Raw genomic sequence first — 18463 nt, forward strand, 5'->3', positions numbered from 1 at the left:
TCTTTGTCCTGATTCTTATGCACAATCACAGCCATATTTGCACCTTCACAAGGTGTCTTCTCTAAGTACATGACCTCCTCATCAACACCTACATGCTCGTTCTCTGGTACTAGGTTGCAAAGGTACCTATCCTCATCTTGTGCAATATTCTTAGCAACCTACATTTGCACATCAATGTATTTTATTTAAAATATGAATGGTTCAGAGGGATCACAGTAAGAAATCAACATGTCGACAACCTTTGCCTTTAAATTTTTCTCAAACATAGACACCAAATCTTGGTCAGAATGAACTTCAGGGAATTCTTTCATATCATGGTCATAATACTGAACATGAGCAACTTTCAGATAACCTGGCGGGTACTTCTCTACAATCTCTTCAACAAAATTCTTATAGTTTGTCAAGTCTGAATCAATAGTCATATCAAAACATAAACATCTAAAATCCTTTCTAACTCTCTTTTTGTTGCCAAACAGTCTAATTTCAAGCAAATATTTCGAATTTGGATCCATCCTGCAAATGAGATGTCTTACTCAGTCGTCTGGTAAGCAAGAACCACTCCTTTTGCTCTACTAAGATGGATCGAAGACATGATGCACTCACCCTTCAAGGAGCCAGTCTGTCTCTGTGCCAGCAGCATCAGACCGGTCGCTGTGGCCCCCTGAAACCCGCCCGAGCGTGCTCGCTACCGACGCCGTGGGGGGGCGGGGGAGGGAGTGGAGGGGCTCGTGGCCGGATTTGGAGCCCACCCGATGGGCCTCGCGATCGCCGCATCCGCCGGGCCGTCGGGGATCCCATTCGCCACGCCTCCCTCGTCGCCTTCCATATGCGCCACCGCCCGCCGCTGACGATTCATCCTGGCGTTGCCGATTCGTCATCTAGGGTTTGAGGGAGAGAAAGGGACGGGTGAGACGGAGCGTGAGCCAGAGGACCATGACGGAGGGGAAGAACCATGAGCAGGGATCGATTTGTCTGAGCTAGGGGCAATTTTGTCCACAAATGAAATAACTGACAGGTCTCAAAGGGGCATCTCATGGCGGTGGCTAACAGAATGGACGGCGGTGTTATATTAGGGATGAAAGTTGAAGTGAGTGTTAAATAAGGAAGGAAGAAATTTTCAGAGTTAAGAAAGGAACGAGTCATTTTTCTGGTGTGAATTATCTCGAAAAACATAACCTGCTTGGCCTCCTCGGTCGGTTACTGAAAACCGGTACATTAAGAGGAACGGCGGCGTGGCCGGCTTCCACGACCGGGCGCGCACATTGGGCAGTTCGGCAGTCGCACCAGGAAGCAAAGAGAGAAGGGAAATGAACCAAAATTGAAGATCCGATATTGGATCCGCACGTATACGCACCCATTGGCACAAGACAAGATGCGCACGCGGATCCCCATCAGCAGTAGTGAAGTGCCCGTGCCGACTCGACCCGCACATGTCGGCTCCTACTGCATGCCCCGAACGGCACAGCCGCACGGCTCGTGCTGGTGGCGCCATTCACCCTGGACCACGCCGGCCACCGTCGAACAAGCGTGAGCACGTCGGAGCAGGGAGTCCCCTGTCAATTCGGGCCTCACGCCGCTCTAGCCCGAGTGCGACACTATGACTGCACCAAAGCACTCTGGTCAGGGGCAGGGGAAAAGACGTTCGGCCATGTCAACATAAGAGAAACGAAAAAGAAAGCAAATGAAAAAGAAAATGAACTCGGACCTTCGACGGTGAACTCGGGAAGACCTTCAAAAATATTGTCATATACTGTATATGGTTTTGAACGATGGATTCTGAACGTTTCATTAAATGTTTGCATTGCGATGAGTTATAGACTTGACTACCTACTATAGTGAGCTACCTTTCTCCCTTTGTTATTAGGACAAATTTTGATGCTGTCGTAAAGCTAACAGAGTTGGTGTGTTTAGATGATATTGAGACATCGCCACACCTAAAGCAAAGTTTGGCAAAGAGATGAGAATAACATATCAGTCATATAGTTGAGGAAGTATGACATGCCACGATTACGAATATATAAATTAAACACACGCAGATGAGAATAAGTTGTGACATACTGACATGTGTCGGGGGGCAAAACACACGCAGAGAATTTGGAACAACATTTTGACACAAGCCCGTCGATTATAACAGCCCAACAACCAGATCGCGTCCAGCCCCCATTTGGCATCTCGCCCCATCATCCTCTGGGAGTCCGGGCCCAGGCTTCCGCTCCTCTCTCCCTCCGCAGCCCCCGACAGGCCGACCCGAATCCCCTTTTCCGCCACCGCCTGCGCCGCCCGCCGCGCAAACCGCCACCATGGACGAGGCCCTCGCCGCCGTCCTCTCCTACCTCCCGCCTCCCGCCGTCTCGTCCTCCTCCATCCTCTCCTCCCCCTTCCCCGCCGCCTCCCCCGACGGCGAGGAGGAGGACCGCGTCGGCCTCCTTCCCGACGCGATCCTCCGCAACATCGTCTCTCGCCTTCCCATCAAGGATGCTGCCCGCACCGCCGTGCTCTCCTCCCGCTGGCGCCATATCTGGACCTCCGCCCCTATCGTCCTCGACGACGGCGCCGGCGGACTCGCCCCCGCCGCCGCCGCCGCGGCGCTCGCCTCCCACCCGGGCCCCGTCCTCTCCGCGCGCCTCGCCCCCTCGGAAGACGCCGAGGTCGTCGCCTCTGTCTTCGCCTCCCTCGCTGCCAGGGACGTCGAGGACCTCCTCGTGGTGGTCAATGGCTCCTGGCCCGTCGAGTGGCGCGTCCCCTCCGACATCCTCGGCTGCGCGGCCCTCGGCCGCCTCTGGATCGGCCTCTGCCAGTTCCCGGACACGTCCGGCGCCGCTCCGGCCCTCCTGAGCTTGCGGGAGCTCGGCATTGTCCACTCCACAGTGCAGGATCGCGATCTCCACGCCTTGATCCCACGCTGCCCCGTGCTCGAGATCCTCGCGTTCGCGCTCAGTCAGGACTACCCGAGATACGTCCACATCTGGTCGTCGAGCCTCCGCTGCGTGGTGATTTGGAAGTCTATGCTCAGGGAGGTACACCTTGACGATGCCCCCAACGTGGACCGACTGCTGGTGGAGCCGATTGCTGATGCCGCCACACACATCAAGATCATTAAAGCACCAAAGCTGAAGATGCTTGGTTACTTTGATGTTGGATTGCATCAGCTCAAGATCGGTAATACTGTCATCAAGGTACCTTTCGTTTGCTGCTTATTTCATCTTGCCTCTCCATGCTGAGACGGATGGTATTTCATTGTGCCATTTCTCTTCCTTGCATTGAAGATTGATACAAAGGTGAAGCCAAGCGCAATGGTTAGGACCCTCAGGACATTGGCACTGAAGGTTCAGTTTGGAGTCGAGGATCAAGTGAAGTTGGTTCCCACCTTGCTCAAATGCTTCCCATGCTTAGAGACATTGTATATCATGGTATCAAACCCCACCACTCCTCATTCTTGTTGTAGTTCGTGCTTTTAACTGTTGAGTTAAGCCATAACTTGCTTGGTATGTAGTCGGTTCCTTCTGAAGCGCCGCTCAATGTTGACATAGAATTCTGGGATCAAGTTGGCTTCACAGAATGTGTATATTCACATCTAAAGAAGTTGGTGCTAGAAGCTGTGCGAGGCGAGGATAGTGAGCTGGCATTTGCAAAGTTTGTCATGGAAAGAGCTCAAATGCTGGAGGATATGCGTGTCTTAGTGGATGGCAGTTGTTCAAGAGATGTTGTTCTAAGTCGTTTGTCTTCGGAAGGGTGTGTATCAGCAGATGCTACAGTTCTGGTGGAGAGGCACGATGGGACTGCATGGACCTTCCAGAGAGCCATTGACTTGTTGCAGAGTGACCCATTTGGTTGCTGAACCTGGAGGTATTCTCAAAGACCTTCTCAGATACTTTTTCATGTTGTATTCTGCATATCAAGTTGTATTATAATTGTTAGCCTTAGCCCTTCAGTATAGTTAAGCCAGTCATACAACGCTACTACTTATATGTGATTCTATAATCATTTTAGCATTACACAGTACCTCAGTTTTGGCGAAGTCCCTGACCCACATTGGGTTTTGAACTTTTGATAAATTACCTGTCACAAAAGTTATAAATTCAGTGCGAGATGTGGCATCAGATCTTAAAAAACGTGGCATGCTCTTTGCTGCCTTTGCGCTTGTACTGTCACTTGTACATAGGATCAGAAACGTATCTCGGCATTGGCCAGTTTAGTTAATCGAATTTACATATAGTTCTTGTCCACCACCGTGATCTGTGTTATTATCAAACTTCAATTGGCGGTGGCTATAAAATATATAATTGTGAGCGGTTAATTGCTATCTATTACTTTCATTGGATTTCCCAGACATGAAACATCAGTAACCTCACCTTTTGAGTGGCATAGTTCCATATGAACTTTCCTTATTATTCTTACCAGAACAATTTACTATTGAATCTTGGGTGGCAAATCCTGTTAGAAACAACCGTTTGAATGTATACTTGATACAGCTCAACCAAGCCAACAACCAGTGTGGTTAAGAGTTAAAATGTTATTTCATCAGGTAGGTATTGGTCTTGGACAGGCAGACTCTGTGTCGTTTGCTGTTCTGATACTTTGTGGCAGTGTACCTAGCCATGGTGCTTGGTCCAAAATGCATTGCAGACACTTATCAGTGATGTTGATACATACTGTTTCTGTGGTACTTCAAGCTGAATATAATGTTAGAGAATAGTTTATGTTTTGGTACTTATTCTGAATATACTATCAGGTTATTTATCATTATAAAGTGGCTAACATCTAATTACTTTTTGTGTTGTGCTATTCATCTGTCTGTTATATTTTCTGAGGGCAATGAGGTGTACTGATTATCTGTAAATTAGTTGAACATCCTGAACTTTTACTTATTTTTGGGACCTCACACTTACTGATATTGGTATGCTGTGCCTATGTTTGTACCAGGTCTTCCAATTGCAGCCAATAACCACAGCAGACTTCCACCGAAACAGCTCGTCGGGGACATACCAGGCCCCAATGAGTTGAATCAAGGAACATGATATGCGCGTGCTTTGTAAAGCTTTGTTGTGTTGCTGTCATGTTGTATCTGTACTTGTGAAGGAGCATGATCCATGTTGCTAATCCGTTTGATTCTTAGGATTTTAAGCGTTTGAGTTCATTCTCTGTATGTTCTTCTCAACTTTACACCGTGTATGGTAACAGCTGCGATTCTTAGCAAGGCAGTCAAAATGAGAAGTTGTGAACAAGAGAAATGACCTCATTTTGTGGTTATTGACTTAAGATACTGAAATTGTAGAGTTGGTACATGCGAAGTGAGGAATGCGCTATGCCTGTAGCAATGAATTGGGTGATAGAAATGATGTCAGCTTGCAAGATACTCACTCCTTTTCAAATTATAGTTTGTGTTTGTTTTGATCTTTCGAAGTTCATAGTTTGTTTGGGTAGCAATGAACTGGGTGATAGATTGATCTTTCGAAGTTCATAGTTTGTTTGGGTAGCAATGAACTGGGTGATAGAAATGATGTCAACTTGCAAGGTACTCACTCCTTTCTCCTTTCCAAATTATAGTTTGTTTTGGTCTTTTGATCTTTCGAAGTTCATAGATTTTACTATTAAGATGGTATATCTATATGCATGATAAAAATTATGAACAAAGAGAAGCCCAAATAACCTATAACATCTCCATAAAGTTGAAATTGTGTAAGGGGGTGTGTGGATCTTTAGGACCTCCTAAAATTTATGTCACATTGAATATTCGGAGGCTAATTAGGAGGACTAAATATGAGCTAATTATAAAACTAAATACACATGGAGGCTAATTCACGAGATGAATCTATTAAACCTAATTAATCCATCATTAGCACATGGTTACTGTAGCATCACATTGTCAAATCATGAACTAATTAGGCTTAATAGATTCGTCTCGCAAATTAGTCTCCATCTGTGTAATTGATTTTGTAATTAATCTAATATTTAATACTCCTAATTAGTATCTAAATATTCGATGTGACATAAATTTTAGGAGCGACTAAAGAAACAAACACCCTCTAAGACGACCTCTAACATGCACACGAAGGTTACGATTGGATGGTTGGGTTTGCAGTTGTACGACCTAATTTCTTAGTAAAACCGTACGTAGTTCATGTCGAAACAAAGCTTGACAATGGAACCTTCCAATTTCTCATTGCAGGCGAATGCGCAACTCGTTGCCATACATGCCTGGTGCGTTAAGTAAAAAAGAAATTGCAGGAAATTTTGTTGGTGCTGACAGCTGAACAAGAAACGAAGGATCAACTACTGCGCAAACAGCCTAGATGCAGTTTATTTTTAAACGAATTACTGAATTAGTTTATTCTAAACACCATATATTCAGATAAAGACACTTGTTTGAATCGTGGCATACACGTTGCCTGGAAAGGAAGGTGCCTGGCTTCATCAAAGCACCCGGTCCGGGCATAGTAGAGCTTTCCCGATCTGATCGACGAGATTGACAGATGGGCCCGTGATAACGTAAATCCTGGTTCCGATATTTGGCCCAGCAGGAACTGAAGCCCTACAAACCCGGGACGGCCGGACGGGGACATCCTCTGTCGCAGTCGCAGCGCGGCGTTGCCTACTAGAGACCGAACCCTCTCACTCCGCTCCGCCTCCGCCCACCACCACCAACCACACCCCCGCAAAACCCTCTCCCTCCTCCGGTCCGGCGCCGCTGCGATGGCCGCCCCGCGGCGGGCCCCGGGGTGCCTCGACATCATGGAAGAGATATTCTCCTGCATCCCCACCCAGCCCCTCCCCTCCCCCACCGCCGCCGCCGCCTGCTCCGACGGTGATGGGGGCGAGGACGGCGAGGACCGCATCAGCCGCCTCGCCGACGCGCTGCTTTCCGACATCGTCTCGCGCCTCCCCGCCAAGGACGCCGCGCGCACCGCCGCGCTCTCCCCGCGCTGGCGCCGCGTCTGGGCCGCCACGCCGCTCGTCCTCGACGACGCCCACCTCCTCCCGGACGAGCCCGACGGGCCCCTGGGCTTCGGCACCGACTGGCGCGCCATCGCCGATGCCGTATCCCGCATCCTCGACGCGCACCCGGGCCCCTTCCGCTCCGTCCGCCTCACCCACGTCTGCAACTACGCGGCGATCCGCGGCGGCGGCGACCTCGCGCGCGACTGGCTCCGCGTCCTCGCCGCAAAGGGCGTCGACGACCTCGTGCTCGTGTGCCGCCCCTGGCCCATCGGCGCGGACCTCCCCGCCAAAGTCCTCCGCGTCGCCTCCCTCCGCCGCCTCTACCTCGGCCTCTGGGACGACTTTGCCGGCAGCACCAAGGCCCTCCGCCGCGGCAACGTCGTCTTCCCCCGCCTCCTCGAGCTTGGCCTCTGCCGCACCGACATCGAGACTGCGGACATCGACCGTCTCCTCCAGTGCAGCCCCCTCCTGGAGAAGCTCGCGCTCGTCGCCTGCTACAATTCGCCACCCAAAGTCCGCGTCCGCAGCCGCAGCCTCCGCTGCGTGCTCTTCTGGATGTCCGGCGCCGAGGAGGTCGACGTGCTCGTTGCCCCGCGCCTTGAGCGGCTCATTCTGTGGAGTGAGTGCCCCGGTGCCCGTTTCGATGATAACTTCCACACCAGGCTCAACATTGGCTACGTCCAGGAGCTCAAGGTGCTCGGCTACCTGGACACAAGGCTCCACGCGCTCGAGATTTCCAACACTGTCGTCGAGGTCAACCTCAATTTCATCAATTAGTGTACTGATGCAATGCGAATAATCATATATATGTGCATTTCTCCATTCAATTGCATATATGGAACCATCGTTAGTGTTATGTTTGGGTGATGTGAATTGCAAACGAATTGCAGGCTGGAACAAAGCCAAGCCCACGGACCATTGTTCCAAGTGTGAAGATCCTGGCATTGAAGGTCCGATTTGGAGTCCGCAAGGAGGCAAAGATGCTGCCAAGCTTCCTGAGATGCTTTCCCAATGTGGTGACATTGCATATCATGGTGAGCCTCCATTCCCCCCTCACTTAACATCTCTGTCATCTTTAGCATATGATTGCTTAACATATGCATGAACCGTGGATAATTGAACTAGCAACATCTTAATTTTGCAGTCTGATAAAGCTGATGAACCCACTGGCAAGCTCAATTTCAAGTTCTGGCAGGAGACAGGCCCCATCAGCTGCCTGCAGTCCCAAATCAAGAGGGTGGTGTTCAGGAACTTCCGAGGGAACCGCAGCGAGCTTGCATTCCTTAGGTTCATCTGGGAGAGAGCGCAGCTGCTGCACAAGATGGTGATCGTTTTGGCCGATGGAGATGATCCTGCTTCGATGGAGCAGATGATCGCCAAACTGAAACCTCTAGCTGCTAGTGCTAAGCGGGCCAGCAAAGACCGGAAGTTGACCATCTTGGTGCGTAATGGAGACTGCGCTTGGAGCTTCCGTCGAGCATCTGATCTTTCTGTGAGCGACCCTTTTGATTGCTGAAGCTCTAGGTGCTAGCTGACTAGCTGTTATGTTAATGATAGCAGTGCCATTTTACTGAACCGGCAACTTCCCCATTTCAGTATCTATCTGTTGCAAGATATATTTAGATTGATGGCTTGTGCTGTCAAGATAGTTTATTGTCATCTCTGGAAAGTAAGGTTATAGCTTTGAACATGAGAGAAGCTTGTTAGCCCATGCTACCTAAGGATCTAGATTAATTACAGCTCATTTCTTTGTGATGCCATGATGTTTCATCACAAATCATTTTGGTTGAGCTTTGAACACGAGAGAAGCTTGTTAGCCTATGCTACTTAAGGATTTAGATTTACTACAGTTCATTTATTTGTGATGCAATGATGTTTAATCACTTGTCGTTTTGGTTGTTGGTCGAAATGCACTGGCTCCATTGTTGCATATGTTACCGATTGTCAGGTTTAAGTGCAAATGCTCAAAAACTGGTAGACTTCTTTAATTGGGTACTCATCCATCTATGCCCAGAACTTCGAATGCAAGTTTATCTTGTTGATCAGTTGATGCGATCGTGATTGTCTGCACGGCTGCTAAAGCTGGTGTGTGAGTTGTTTTCCCCCCACATTCTGAAGTAACATGGGCGAAGTTGGGTCATGTGCTTTTGATTGTCCAATTGTGGAATAGAATGTTTCGATCTTCGAAATCAGGCTGTGGAATGGAAATGGTTATAGCATATTGTAACTTTGATAGCATGTTCGCTTCAGCTTATCAGCCAGCTTATCAGTCACCGAACAGTATTTTTCTCTTACAACAAATCAACTGTTTCAGTTTTTCAGTCGGTTTATAAATCCAGCCGAACAAGCTTGTTCAGCTATGGTATGGAATGTGCGGACCCACACGTTAAACACTCAACTGCAATGGTACTGGGCAGTACCGCTGAGAAGACTCGTCCGAATAAACAGTAGTTCTGGCTCGAATCAGGCCTTGTTTAGTTACCAAAATTGGAAGTGCCAAAATTACTGTGCTGACACTGTAGCACACTGTAGCATTTCGTTTGTATTTGTGAATTATTGTCCAAACATTGACTACTTAGGCTCAAAAGATTCGTCTCGCAAATTACAACAAAACTGTGCAATTAGTTTTTAATTTCATCTACATTTAGTACTCCATATATGTACCGCAAGTTTGATATGATGGGAAATCTTCTTTTTGCATAGTGCCAAAGTTGAGAGTTGGGGTGAAGTAAACAAGGGCTCAGTGTCCTTGTCTACCTTCTAACTGGCAGGTGGGCCTGCGAGGAAACCTACCTTTCCCCGTTCGATTTCGCTCGCCCAGTGACCCGAGCGGCGGAGCCAAACCCACCCCACCGCCGCCCAGCACGCTCCCCGCTCGCCCACCAGAAAACCCTCTTTTCCTCTCGTCGGGCGAGCCATCCCCTCCGCCTCCGGGCCATGGCTCCGCTGGTCAGGATGGACCTGGAGGAGCTCATGCGCATCGTCCTCACATGCCTCCCCGCGCGGCCCTTCCCTACCGCCGCCGGCTCCCGCCCCTCCCCGAGCGCCCGCCGCGGCGGCGGCGGCGGCGAGGACCGCATCAGCCGGCTCCCGGACGCGGTGCTCTCCAACATCGTGTCGCGCCTCCCCGCCAAGGACGCCGCGCGCACCGCCGCGTTCTCCAGGCGCTGGCGCCGCGTCTGGGCCTCCGCGCCGCTCGTCTTCGACGACTCCGACATCCTCGCCCTCCCCGCCCGCGGCGGCGACCCCGAGCCCGAAGAATGGTACGCCGTCACCGACGCCGTCTCCCGCGTCTTCTGTGCCCACCGGGGCCCCATCCGCTGCGTGCGCCTCACCTGCTGCATCATGGCGCTGGCCGCGCGCATGGGCACGCTCGGCTACTGGCTCCACCGCCTCGCCGACGCGGGAGCCGAGGACCTCGTCCTCGTCAACCGCCCCTTCCCCAGCGGCCTGCACCTCCCCGCCGACATCCTCCGCATCGCCTCCCTCCGCACCCTCTACCTCGCCTTCTGGCGCTTCCCGGACACCCGCGGCCTCCCGCGCGGCCCCGCCGTGTTCCCCCGCCTCCAGGAGATTGGGCTCTGCCACGTCGGCATCGACGACAGGGACATCGACCACCTGCTCGCCTGCAGCCCCGTGCTCCAGAAGCTCGCGTTCGTCGCCACCTTCTACGAGGGCCCCGTCCGGATCCGCAGCCGCAGCCTCCAGTGCCTCGTCTCGTGGATGGCTCTGACAAATGAGCTCGCCGTGGTTGTCGCCCCTCGCCTCCAGCGCCTAATCCTGTGGCAGGCGTACCCGCGCGTGTCCGACTTTCCCTTCCGCACCAAGGTCAGGATTGGCTACACCACCGAACTCAAGGTGCTCGGCTACCTGGAGCCAGGCATCCACCAGCTCGAGATTGGCGGCACCATAATCGAGGTATCTCTTTTTTCCTTCAGTTCTTCCTCCAATGCATAAGTTACATAACATGTCTCCACCTACATGTGCCGTCAATTCAATTGTTAGCTTGAAGTTTAATCCATGGCATTGCGTTTTCAATTGTGTCGTAGAGTGGAACAAAGATGACCCAATCTACCATGGTCCCAAGTGTCAAGATCTTGGCCTTGAAGGTGCAATTTGAAATTCGCAAGGAAGCCAAGATGCTGCCTGCCTTCCTGAGATGCTTTCCCAATTTGGAGACATTGCATGTTCTGGTGACATTCCATTCACCCCCTATCCTCATTCAGAAATCTCAACATCTCTGTCATGACAGTTGTTAATCGAACCACATATACATACGCGTTGATTTTGCAGTCCCATGAAGCTGATGAGCCTACTGGCAAGCTCAATTTGAAGTTCTGGCAGGAGGTTGGCCCCATCGACTGCCTAGAGACTCACATCACTAAGGTCGTGTTTGACAAGTTCAGAGGGGAGCGCTGTGAGCTTGCCTTCCTCAAGTTCATCCTAGAGAGGGCGCAATCGCTGCTTAAGCTGGTGGTTGTGTTATCCAATGGAGATCAAGCCTCAGTGGATGAGATGCTCACCAAGCTGAAATCTCTGACCACGGCGAAACGCGCCAGTGAATGCCCTACACTGTTGGCAGTCGCCCGTGATGGAGACAGCGCTTGGTGCTTTCAGAGAGCATCAGATCTTTCTGTGAGTGACCCCTTTGATTGGTGATGAAGCTCAAGCCTCAAGGTGATGGCATGTGCCATGACTAATTCTAGCATCTTGTGGAGCTGATCGTTGATTTTTGTCAGTATACTAGCTGCGCACACCTTAGAATGTTGTCTCATGTTGTGTCATCTCTGACAAGTGCGAGTACAGTTCTGAGTGAATTGGAAGAGGCTTATAGTTCATGCAATGACCAAATGCTCCTCGACATGTCACAGTTGAAAAGACTGCATTTGTTGCGACCAAATTCCTAATGTTATCACTGGTTGGTTTCTTTGTGGAAATTTACTGTATGCTGAGCACAGTTGGAACTGGAAAATGTGAAATTGGTAATCTCAAACTCCTCTTTTGTATTGGTCCGTGTATGTCAGCAAAATAACTTGAGTAAAAGTATTGCTGGATGTTGATGTGATTGTGATTATCTGTATTTTTTTTGAGCCTGCTGCTTGATTCTACTTGATCGTTTCCGTTGCTCAAATTGGAGATGGTACCTGTTGTGCTTACTGACAGTCAGAAAGTTCTGAATGGGATAACACACTCAAGAACAAAGATGTCGTGTGTGTTCTGTCACTAATAAATTAACCGTCTTGTTGCTCACCCCGTTTTCTTTCTCGGCAACTTGCTGCACTGTGAATCAGTGACAGCCAAAACATTCTTGATCTTCAGTTTCGTTCAGAATTCATAAACAGTCTTCCACACCACAAAAAAGGCTTTTATTGATGTGATATTCCATAACGGTGAACATATCGACACTTGAGAACGGTAACTTTGGGTAAGGGCAAAAGCGCATAAAACAAAAACAAAATGAGAGGCTAAATCGGGGAGCATGGGAGGTTTAGCCGCCCAGCCTCGCTTTAGGTTCCAGCAAGAGCAGAGATTACCTGAAATAGCTAGTATGTATGTTCAAGCACTAGATACAACTACAAGGGAGTATCTCTAACAGACTACTTATTATAGCTCTATATTTGACCCTCTATTTGAGTTGGCAAAAAGATTTCTCTCTTTGCTCACTCCAACATACTATCAATTTCCCAATCTTCAAATCCCAATAGCTAGCTGTAAACCCCCCTCTCTCTATATATCATTTATATGTTTTTCTTTTCTTTTTCTTTCTATTTATTTTTTCCTTTCCATTCTTTTTTCTTTTCCTTGTTTCTTTTTCTTTCCACCGTCGATACTCTTTATCTAGTAGGTGCCTCTCTGCGCTCTCTTATACTCTCTCTGTGCTATCTCATCCTCTCGGTCACCTCTTCTCTCATGCTCTCCTCTCTCTTGCTCTTCGTCCCGATGATGGCCTGTCACCGGCCGCGCCTGCCGGTCTAGCCACTACTCCACCCCACCCCAAATGGCAGTGGCTGCGCAGGCACGGGAGGCAGGCCGGGGCGGTGGTGAACGGCGGTGGCGATGTGTAGGCGCTGGAGGAGACTAGGCTAGCGGGGGCACTGGAGCGAGACCAGGCCAGCGTCAAAGGCGTCTGCCGGTTTGCAGCGGAGAGAGGAGGAAGGAGGTGCAGATGCGTGCGTCGTCATCGGAGGAAGGGGGCTCGCTACGCGGTAGTCGCAGTGGCGCGAGATCGGCGGCGGCACAGCAACAGGGGTGGTGGCGCGAGATCGGGGACTGATGGTGTGGTTGGGAGCGTGGGGCCCACACTTGGCAAGCCAAATTGGCTTGCCAAGTTTGACCAGTGGGAGGAGAATTTTAGCAAGCTGGACACAATAGCAACTCGAATAAGAGTTCTGTTGGACCACGAATTTTTACTTTGCCAAATTTTAGCTTAGAGAGGCATATAGCAACTCTCTTGGAGTTGCTATAAGACAACAAACTACCTATAGTCACTAAGATTAGCTTGAAGTATTGTTATTTTTTTTGAATCACACAGTACAAACGCAGACGTTCACATACACGTACGCACACTCGCCTCTACGAACTCACGCACGGAACTCTATCCATATGAACATCTTCGAAAGACTGAGCTAGCAAATCCTTGAGATTGACGAAGTCACCACTAGCGCCTCGCTGTCGACGGGCACATCCTCTACCACTGGAAGAATAGCGCCGATTAAATCCTAAAATAAATCCAGAAAAATACGAGCACTAGTGCCAAGTCGAGAACTCGAACATTGTTGGTCAGGTGTAACCTTACGTCGCCCTTTAAAAAGGATTTGGCCTCGCACACCTCAGCTGGCTCATAAAGTTCCAACGCAGCATTTTGACTATGTGGAAGAGAGAGAGTTGAGGAAAAAAGAGAGGAGCTATCTCTTATTTCCACGGTCAGCGCGAACGGACTACGAGTTGCTGGTGGGGCCCACTCACGCGTCCTCTCCCCCCTCTGTCTCTCCCTACGTTTCTCTCTCTTCTTTTTGTTCCTCTTTGCGGAAGATGTTGGCGCGGCAGCAGAAGTAGCCGGAGGTGAGGAGACGATGGCCCCTACGCACACCGGAGAGACACGTGTTCGGATGGCATCGCGGCAGCCACCGGCGACCTTAGCGCCGCAGCTCCGGCGCGCGTTTGGCTGCCATAGCAGAGGCCATCCCCACAGCCATGGTGAAGGCGTGCCCCCATGGCAATGGCATAGGTCGCCATGGCTCCCCACGACGGCACGCATGGGGTGGCGTGCGCGAGCAAAGCGGCACCGGCGAGCTCGAGCGCGGCTCAGTGATGGTGAGGCGGCGAGTGTTGGACTTAATCCTGTATGTGCAGGTGGGGACAGTGGTGGCTTTGGATGCAGCGAGTCTTTAGGTCGAACGCTTCTTCAGGCTCTAAAGTAGGAGGTGGCGAGGAAGGTGCTCAGGTGGACATCATGCGCCAAGCATCTCGGTAGTGTTAGTTTAGCTGAAGAATAATTCATGCGGTTGCATGTAGTCCCGTTTTATTTGGTCGTAGCTAAGTTTTAGCGGTTTCTATTCCTGTAATCACTGCTGGTATAAGTAGTGTATTGTAAGTTTTTTTTTCAGATGAGAAAAATAGAGTTCCTGTTTTCAGTTGTAATCTCATCAGAGGAAAATAGCTCTAATCTCTAAAATAAACCAGTTCCAAAATTCGTGTGTGTTCGTGTGTGTGATTTTGGGTTTGTCACTGTGATCCTTGATTGCTAACATTTGGTATCAGAGCTTAGGTCAGTGCATACCCAAGTTTGCCCGATTCAATTTGATGTCCATCGTCATCGGTGCAGAAGGTTCCCACAGCGACGAGCGGTATGTGTATCCGTAGCTCACCGCGAGGAACTACACCAGCTAGAGGATCCAAGTCAAGGCAATGATGGAGGACCAGGAGGTCTGGGAGGTGATCGAGCCGGTGACCGGGATGGCCGTTGATGTCAGGAAGGACAAGAAGGCAAAGTCGCATGTGATCCAGTGCCTGCCAGAAGATCTTCTCATGCAGGTGGCGAACAAGAAAATTACCGATGGTGTTAGAGATTCACGACTACAGATGTTGAAGAGCGACTTCGACAACATGCGCATGAAGGAGGACGAGTCAATGGATCAGTACGCTGGGAGACTGTCAGCCATGTCAGTCAAGTACAGTAACCTGGGCGGTACTCTTGACGATGCTGCGCTCGTGAAGAAGTTGTTCGACACAGTTCCTGAGCATTTCATCACTGTCATCGCCGGCATCGAGCAGTTCTTCGACCTTTCCAAGCTGGCGTTCAAGGAGGCGGTGGACCAACTCAAGGTGTTCGAGGAGCGAACGCTTCGTCCCATAGGGGGCGCGACTATAGATGGGCAACTCCTCCTCAATCAGGAGGAGTGGGAGGCACGCCAGAAGAAAGCAATCGGCGAGGGCTCCGGCAAGGGCAAGTCACCGGACACGAGTGCTCGTGGCTGAGGGTGCGGTGGGTATGAAAACTCGATGGGGAAGGAAGCGGTAGGTGGTGGCACACATGACAAAAGTCACATCCAGTGTTTCAACTGTCGCAACTACGGCCACTACACCAGCCAATGCAAGGAGCTGAAGAAGGAAGAAGAGGCACACCATGCCCATGCGAATGATGTGGAACAAGCACTTCTGCTCGTGATGTCGGAGGAGCTGACACCGTGCGAGCAGGTGCAAGGTGTGGCGGAACCGCCCAAATTAACCTGACTAAAATGCATTGAAGTCGTCTGACACGCGATTATGCACTTTAAGCAAGTCAACTTGGTCGACCGTCGGATTTCCTCCGATAAACCACATAACAGGATCGAGAAGCATCGCTCACGCGAAGGTGAGTAGCACAGAGGTTACAACATTCCATCATGACAACATAGTTTAACAATTTATTACATCAGAGTTTTCGAAATTTAGAACGAAATTTGCAAGGTTCGAAGTCAAATAAAACTAGCGGAAGCTAAACGTCGATACATGACATCATGACGGAGCCGATCATGACATCAAAAATTCCTTCCTTCGCCATCCGAGGAAGGATCCCACTCGACGGTCCAGCTTGGAGGAAGCTGGGTCGGCCAAGTGGTACCAACACCCAAGCTATTGACATTACCTGAAAGAGATTAGCCACAACAAGGCTGAGCAACTAGTACTCAGCAAGACTGACCCGTCGGAAAGACACGACCGAGATCTAGACATGCAAGGCTTTCTGGCTCTGGGGATTTCTTGCCAAAAGCGTCTAAAGTCAGTCCTTACTTTCAACATTTTAGCTCATGTTCTATATTCTTTATCCATTCTAGATTAGCAACTTATACTAAACAAACATGGTTTCCAAGCAATTACTGAACAAGCATCAAGATTAAAATCGTCATCATGTTCCATCTTTACTCAGTGCAGAATAGCGATCAAGTAGTCCCAATCTGTGAGAGGCAGACGAATTGATTCGAATTTTATTAACCATGCATGGCAAACCTAATCTCACGACATCCGCGCACCACGAAGGGTCGCTTCATTTGTCAGCCGTCCCCATCGATCCCTTAGGCACGTGTCAGGGCCAGCTTCCTTTGGCATGCAATGCTCCACAGTCCCGGCCTATTGCTGCACTATGACCGCACTTGCACCCACATGATGCACCATGGGAACGACGTTCCAAGGACAGCCGGAAGGTATGCCACGCCCCAGTTCAATCAGGTACTAGGCTTCCCCATCCCATACTAGGTATGCGATTAGTACTTTCAAACACTTGATCACGAACGCCGACACGTTTCGACCTTAGTTCATTTTCATATAGACAGACGGGGCAATCCACCAAGTATCGAACACAAGCCTGACCCCGTCCGTCATCCTTATAGTTGCGACAAAACTGAAACATTCAACTCCTATAACTCGCGAGTGACAGGAAATCACTCGACTTTTACCGAAACCTATTAAGCATTGCACTACTCGACCTTAGCAACTAGTATTCAGACAAGGTACTAAGTTTATGCATCTAAGGTTTCATTACAACTCCTCGAAACGTAAATGCGCAATCAAGTAATCAATAAGTGGCATGAAAGTAAAACAGGGAGTTCATGCACCGGGGCTTGCCTTCAGGAAAAGCTTGCGGGTCCTCGGGGTCTTGCTCCGGTTCGGGCTCTCCTTCGCAGGGATGCAGTTCCTGGGTCTTCTTCCGGTGCTGGATGAAGCTCGTACGTTCCGTCGGCGAGATTCAACTCTACACGGAAATGCAATGCAGGGGTTAAACATTTTAGATGGTTATTTTAACACACTCATGTTTTAACACGGACACTTGTAGCAAAGCTACAGGAAAGGTGGGGGAGTTCAACTTCTGTTGGTGGAGAGCAAGATGAGAGGGTCGGATTGGGAAAAACTTAGGGTCTGACCCTCAGGTTTAAGGAAAACCGTACCGAGGTCCTCAGACTCAACACAGAGGAATCCCCGAAAATATTTCACCGATACCCTCGGGTCAAAGAAAAAGTTACAACCGAGCCCTCAGGCGAGGCGGAGAAAGGGTTGGCGAACTTGGCAGGGTCGGGCGAGGCGAACGGGAAAAGATCGGGCGAGACGAAAAGAAAAGGGGTCGAGCGAACCGAAACAAAGGGTCGGGCGAATTGAAAAGGACAGGGGTCGGGCGAGACGGAAAGAAAAAGGGGTCGGGCGAGACGGAAAGGACAAGGAGGTTAAGTAGCTTACCTCCAGGTCTACCGGTGAAGCCTTGGGGCCGAACAGGAGCAGGCTGGGGCGGGAAGTTGTACGCGCTAACGCTTGGGCAGCGGCGAGACTTTGACGGTGGTCCGGCGGCGGCGGTGCTTCTTGCGGACACCAGCAAGCTCGAGTACCGTGTGGAGGAGCGGGCGGCTGGTGTGTTGGGAGAAACGGCTTGAGGGTGGCGGCGAAGTCGCCGGAGTGTGGGGTGGCGCAAGGGGTGAGCTCCACGGAAGCTCAGCGGCGGCGCGGGGAGAAAGCGGTGGCTCAGAGGAGAAAGCAGGACGCAGAGGAGAAAGTGGCGGCGCAGGTGTGGGTGGTGGCAAGGGGTGGCATTGCCGGTGAGGGGGTTCCCTTTTATAGGGCCAGGGTGGCACGGAGGGTCGAGGCGGGGCTCCGGTGGGGAAAGGATAAGGCCTGGAGCGGCGAGTGCTCGGGCGAGGCGGCCATTGGCCGACGACGCCATTGGGCAGAGGCGGCGGAGCTCCGGGTGGCCTTCGGCAGCGATTGGCCTTGGGCGGCGCGCGTCTGGGGCTTCCGGTCTGTCGGGCGGGCGAGGCGGAAAGGCTACCGTTGGGGGTTGGGCGAGCAAGCGGAGGCGCGGGACGTCGGGGGCATCTCAGCTTTCTCGGCGAACGGGCGGAACGGGGTTGGCGGAGCAGAGCCGGGGCAGGCGGAAGGCGACCTGCCCGCGGCCGGCGATTGGCTAGCCTTGCGCTCGCTCCGTCCTGTCGCGGGCGCGGGTTGGGCGCCGTGGCTCTCGTCCTGTCGCTGTCGCGCTGGTGATAGGGCGCCGGCGAGCTGC

At 51.0% G+C, this 18463-nt stretch overlaps 3 protein-coding genes across 3 annotated transcripts; all 3 read left to right on the top strand.

Moving 5' to 3' along the window:
* The first annotated feature begins 2176 nt into the window (after positions 1-2176).
* LOC101761637 (F-box/FBD/LRR-repeat protein At1g13570) lies at positions 2177-5375 on the top strand. The gene is made up of 4 exons (XM_004969011.2): positions 2177-3176; positions 3267-3410; positions 3494-3846; positions 4924-5375. Exons 1-3 carry the CDS (start codon positions 2301-2303, stop codon positions 3836-3838), a joined length of 1365 nt encoding a protein of 454 aa, XP_004969068.1. The 5' UTR covers positions 2177-2300; the 3' UTR covers positions 3839-3846; positions 4924-5375.
* A 1318-nt stretch (positions 5376-6693) lies between these two features.
* Positions 6694-8791, top strand: LOC101783670 (putative FBD-associated F-box protein At5g56700). Its single transcript, XM_004971907.3, has 3 exons — positions 6694-7692; positions 7830-7973; positions 8084-8791. Exons 1-3 carry the CDS (start codon positions 6694-6696, stop codon positions 8453-8455), a joined length of 1515 nt encoding a protein of 504 aa, XP_004971964.1. The 3' UTR covers positions 8456-8791.
* Positions 8792-9876: 1085 nt separating this feature from the next.
* On the top strand, positions 9877-11923 carry LOC101784074 (F-box/LRR-repeat protein At3g26922). The gene is made up of 3 exons (XM_004971908.2): positions 9877-10857; positions 10989-11132; positions 11233-11923. Exons 1-3 carry the CDS (start codon positions 9877-9879, stop codon positions 11596-11598), a joined length of 1491 nt encoding a protein of 496 aa, XP_004971965.1. The 3' UTR covers positions 11599-11923.
* The last annotated feature ends 6540 nt before the right edge of the window (positions 11924-18463 follow it).

Source organism: Setaria italica, chromosome V (genome assembly GCF_000263155.2).
Source record: "Setaria italica strain Yugu1 chromosome V, Setaria_italica_v2.0, whole genome shotgun sequence".
In the NCBI taxonomy this organism is placed as follows: Eukaryota; Viridiplantae; Streptophyta; class Magnoliopsida; order Poales; family Poaceae; genus Setaria; species Setaria italica.

Bases quoted from the DNA above. Each gene is read 5' to 3' on its own strand.
- LOC101761637 (XM_004969011.2), top strand. From the start codon at position 2,301: ATGGACGAGGCCCTCGCCGCCGTCCTCTCCTACCTCCCGCCTCCCGCC. The intron at 3,177-3,266 runs GTACCTTTCGTT...CTTGCATTGAAG, and splicing joins TCGGTAATACTGTCATCAAG to ATTGATACAAAGGTGAAGCC. The intron at 3,411-3,493 runs GTATCAAACCCC...CTTGGTATGTAG, and splicing joins TAGAGACATTGTATATCATG to TCGGTTCCTTCTGAAGCGCC.
- LOC101784074 (XM_004971908.2), top strand. From the start codon at position 9,877: ATGGCTCCGCTGGTCAGGATGGACCTGGAGGAGCTCATGCGCATCGTC. The intron at 10,858-10,988 runs GTATCTCTTTTT...ATTGTGTCGTAG, and splicing joins TTGGCGGCACCATAATCGAG to AGTGGAACAAAGATGACCCA. The intron at 11,133-11,232 runs GTGACATTCCAT...TTGATTTTGCAG, and splicing joins TGGAGACATTGCATGTTCTG to TCCCATGAAGCTGATGAGCC.
- LOC101783670 (XM_004971907.3), top strand. From the start codon at position 6,694: ATGGCCGCCCCGCGGCGGGCCCCGGGGTGCCTCGACATCATGGAAGAG. The intron at 7,693-7,829 runs GTCAACCTCAAT...AACGAATTGCAG, and splicing joins TTTCCAACACTGTCGTCGAG to GCTGGAACAAAGCCAAGCCC. The intron at 7,974-8,083 runs GTGAGCCTCCAT...TTAATTTTGCAG, and splicing joins TGGTGACATTGCATATCATG to TCTGATAAAGCTGATGAACC.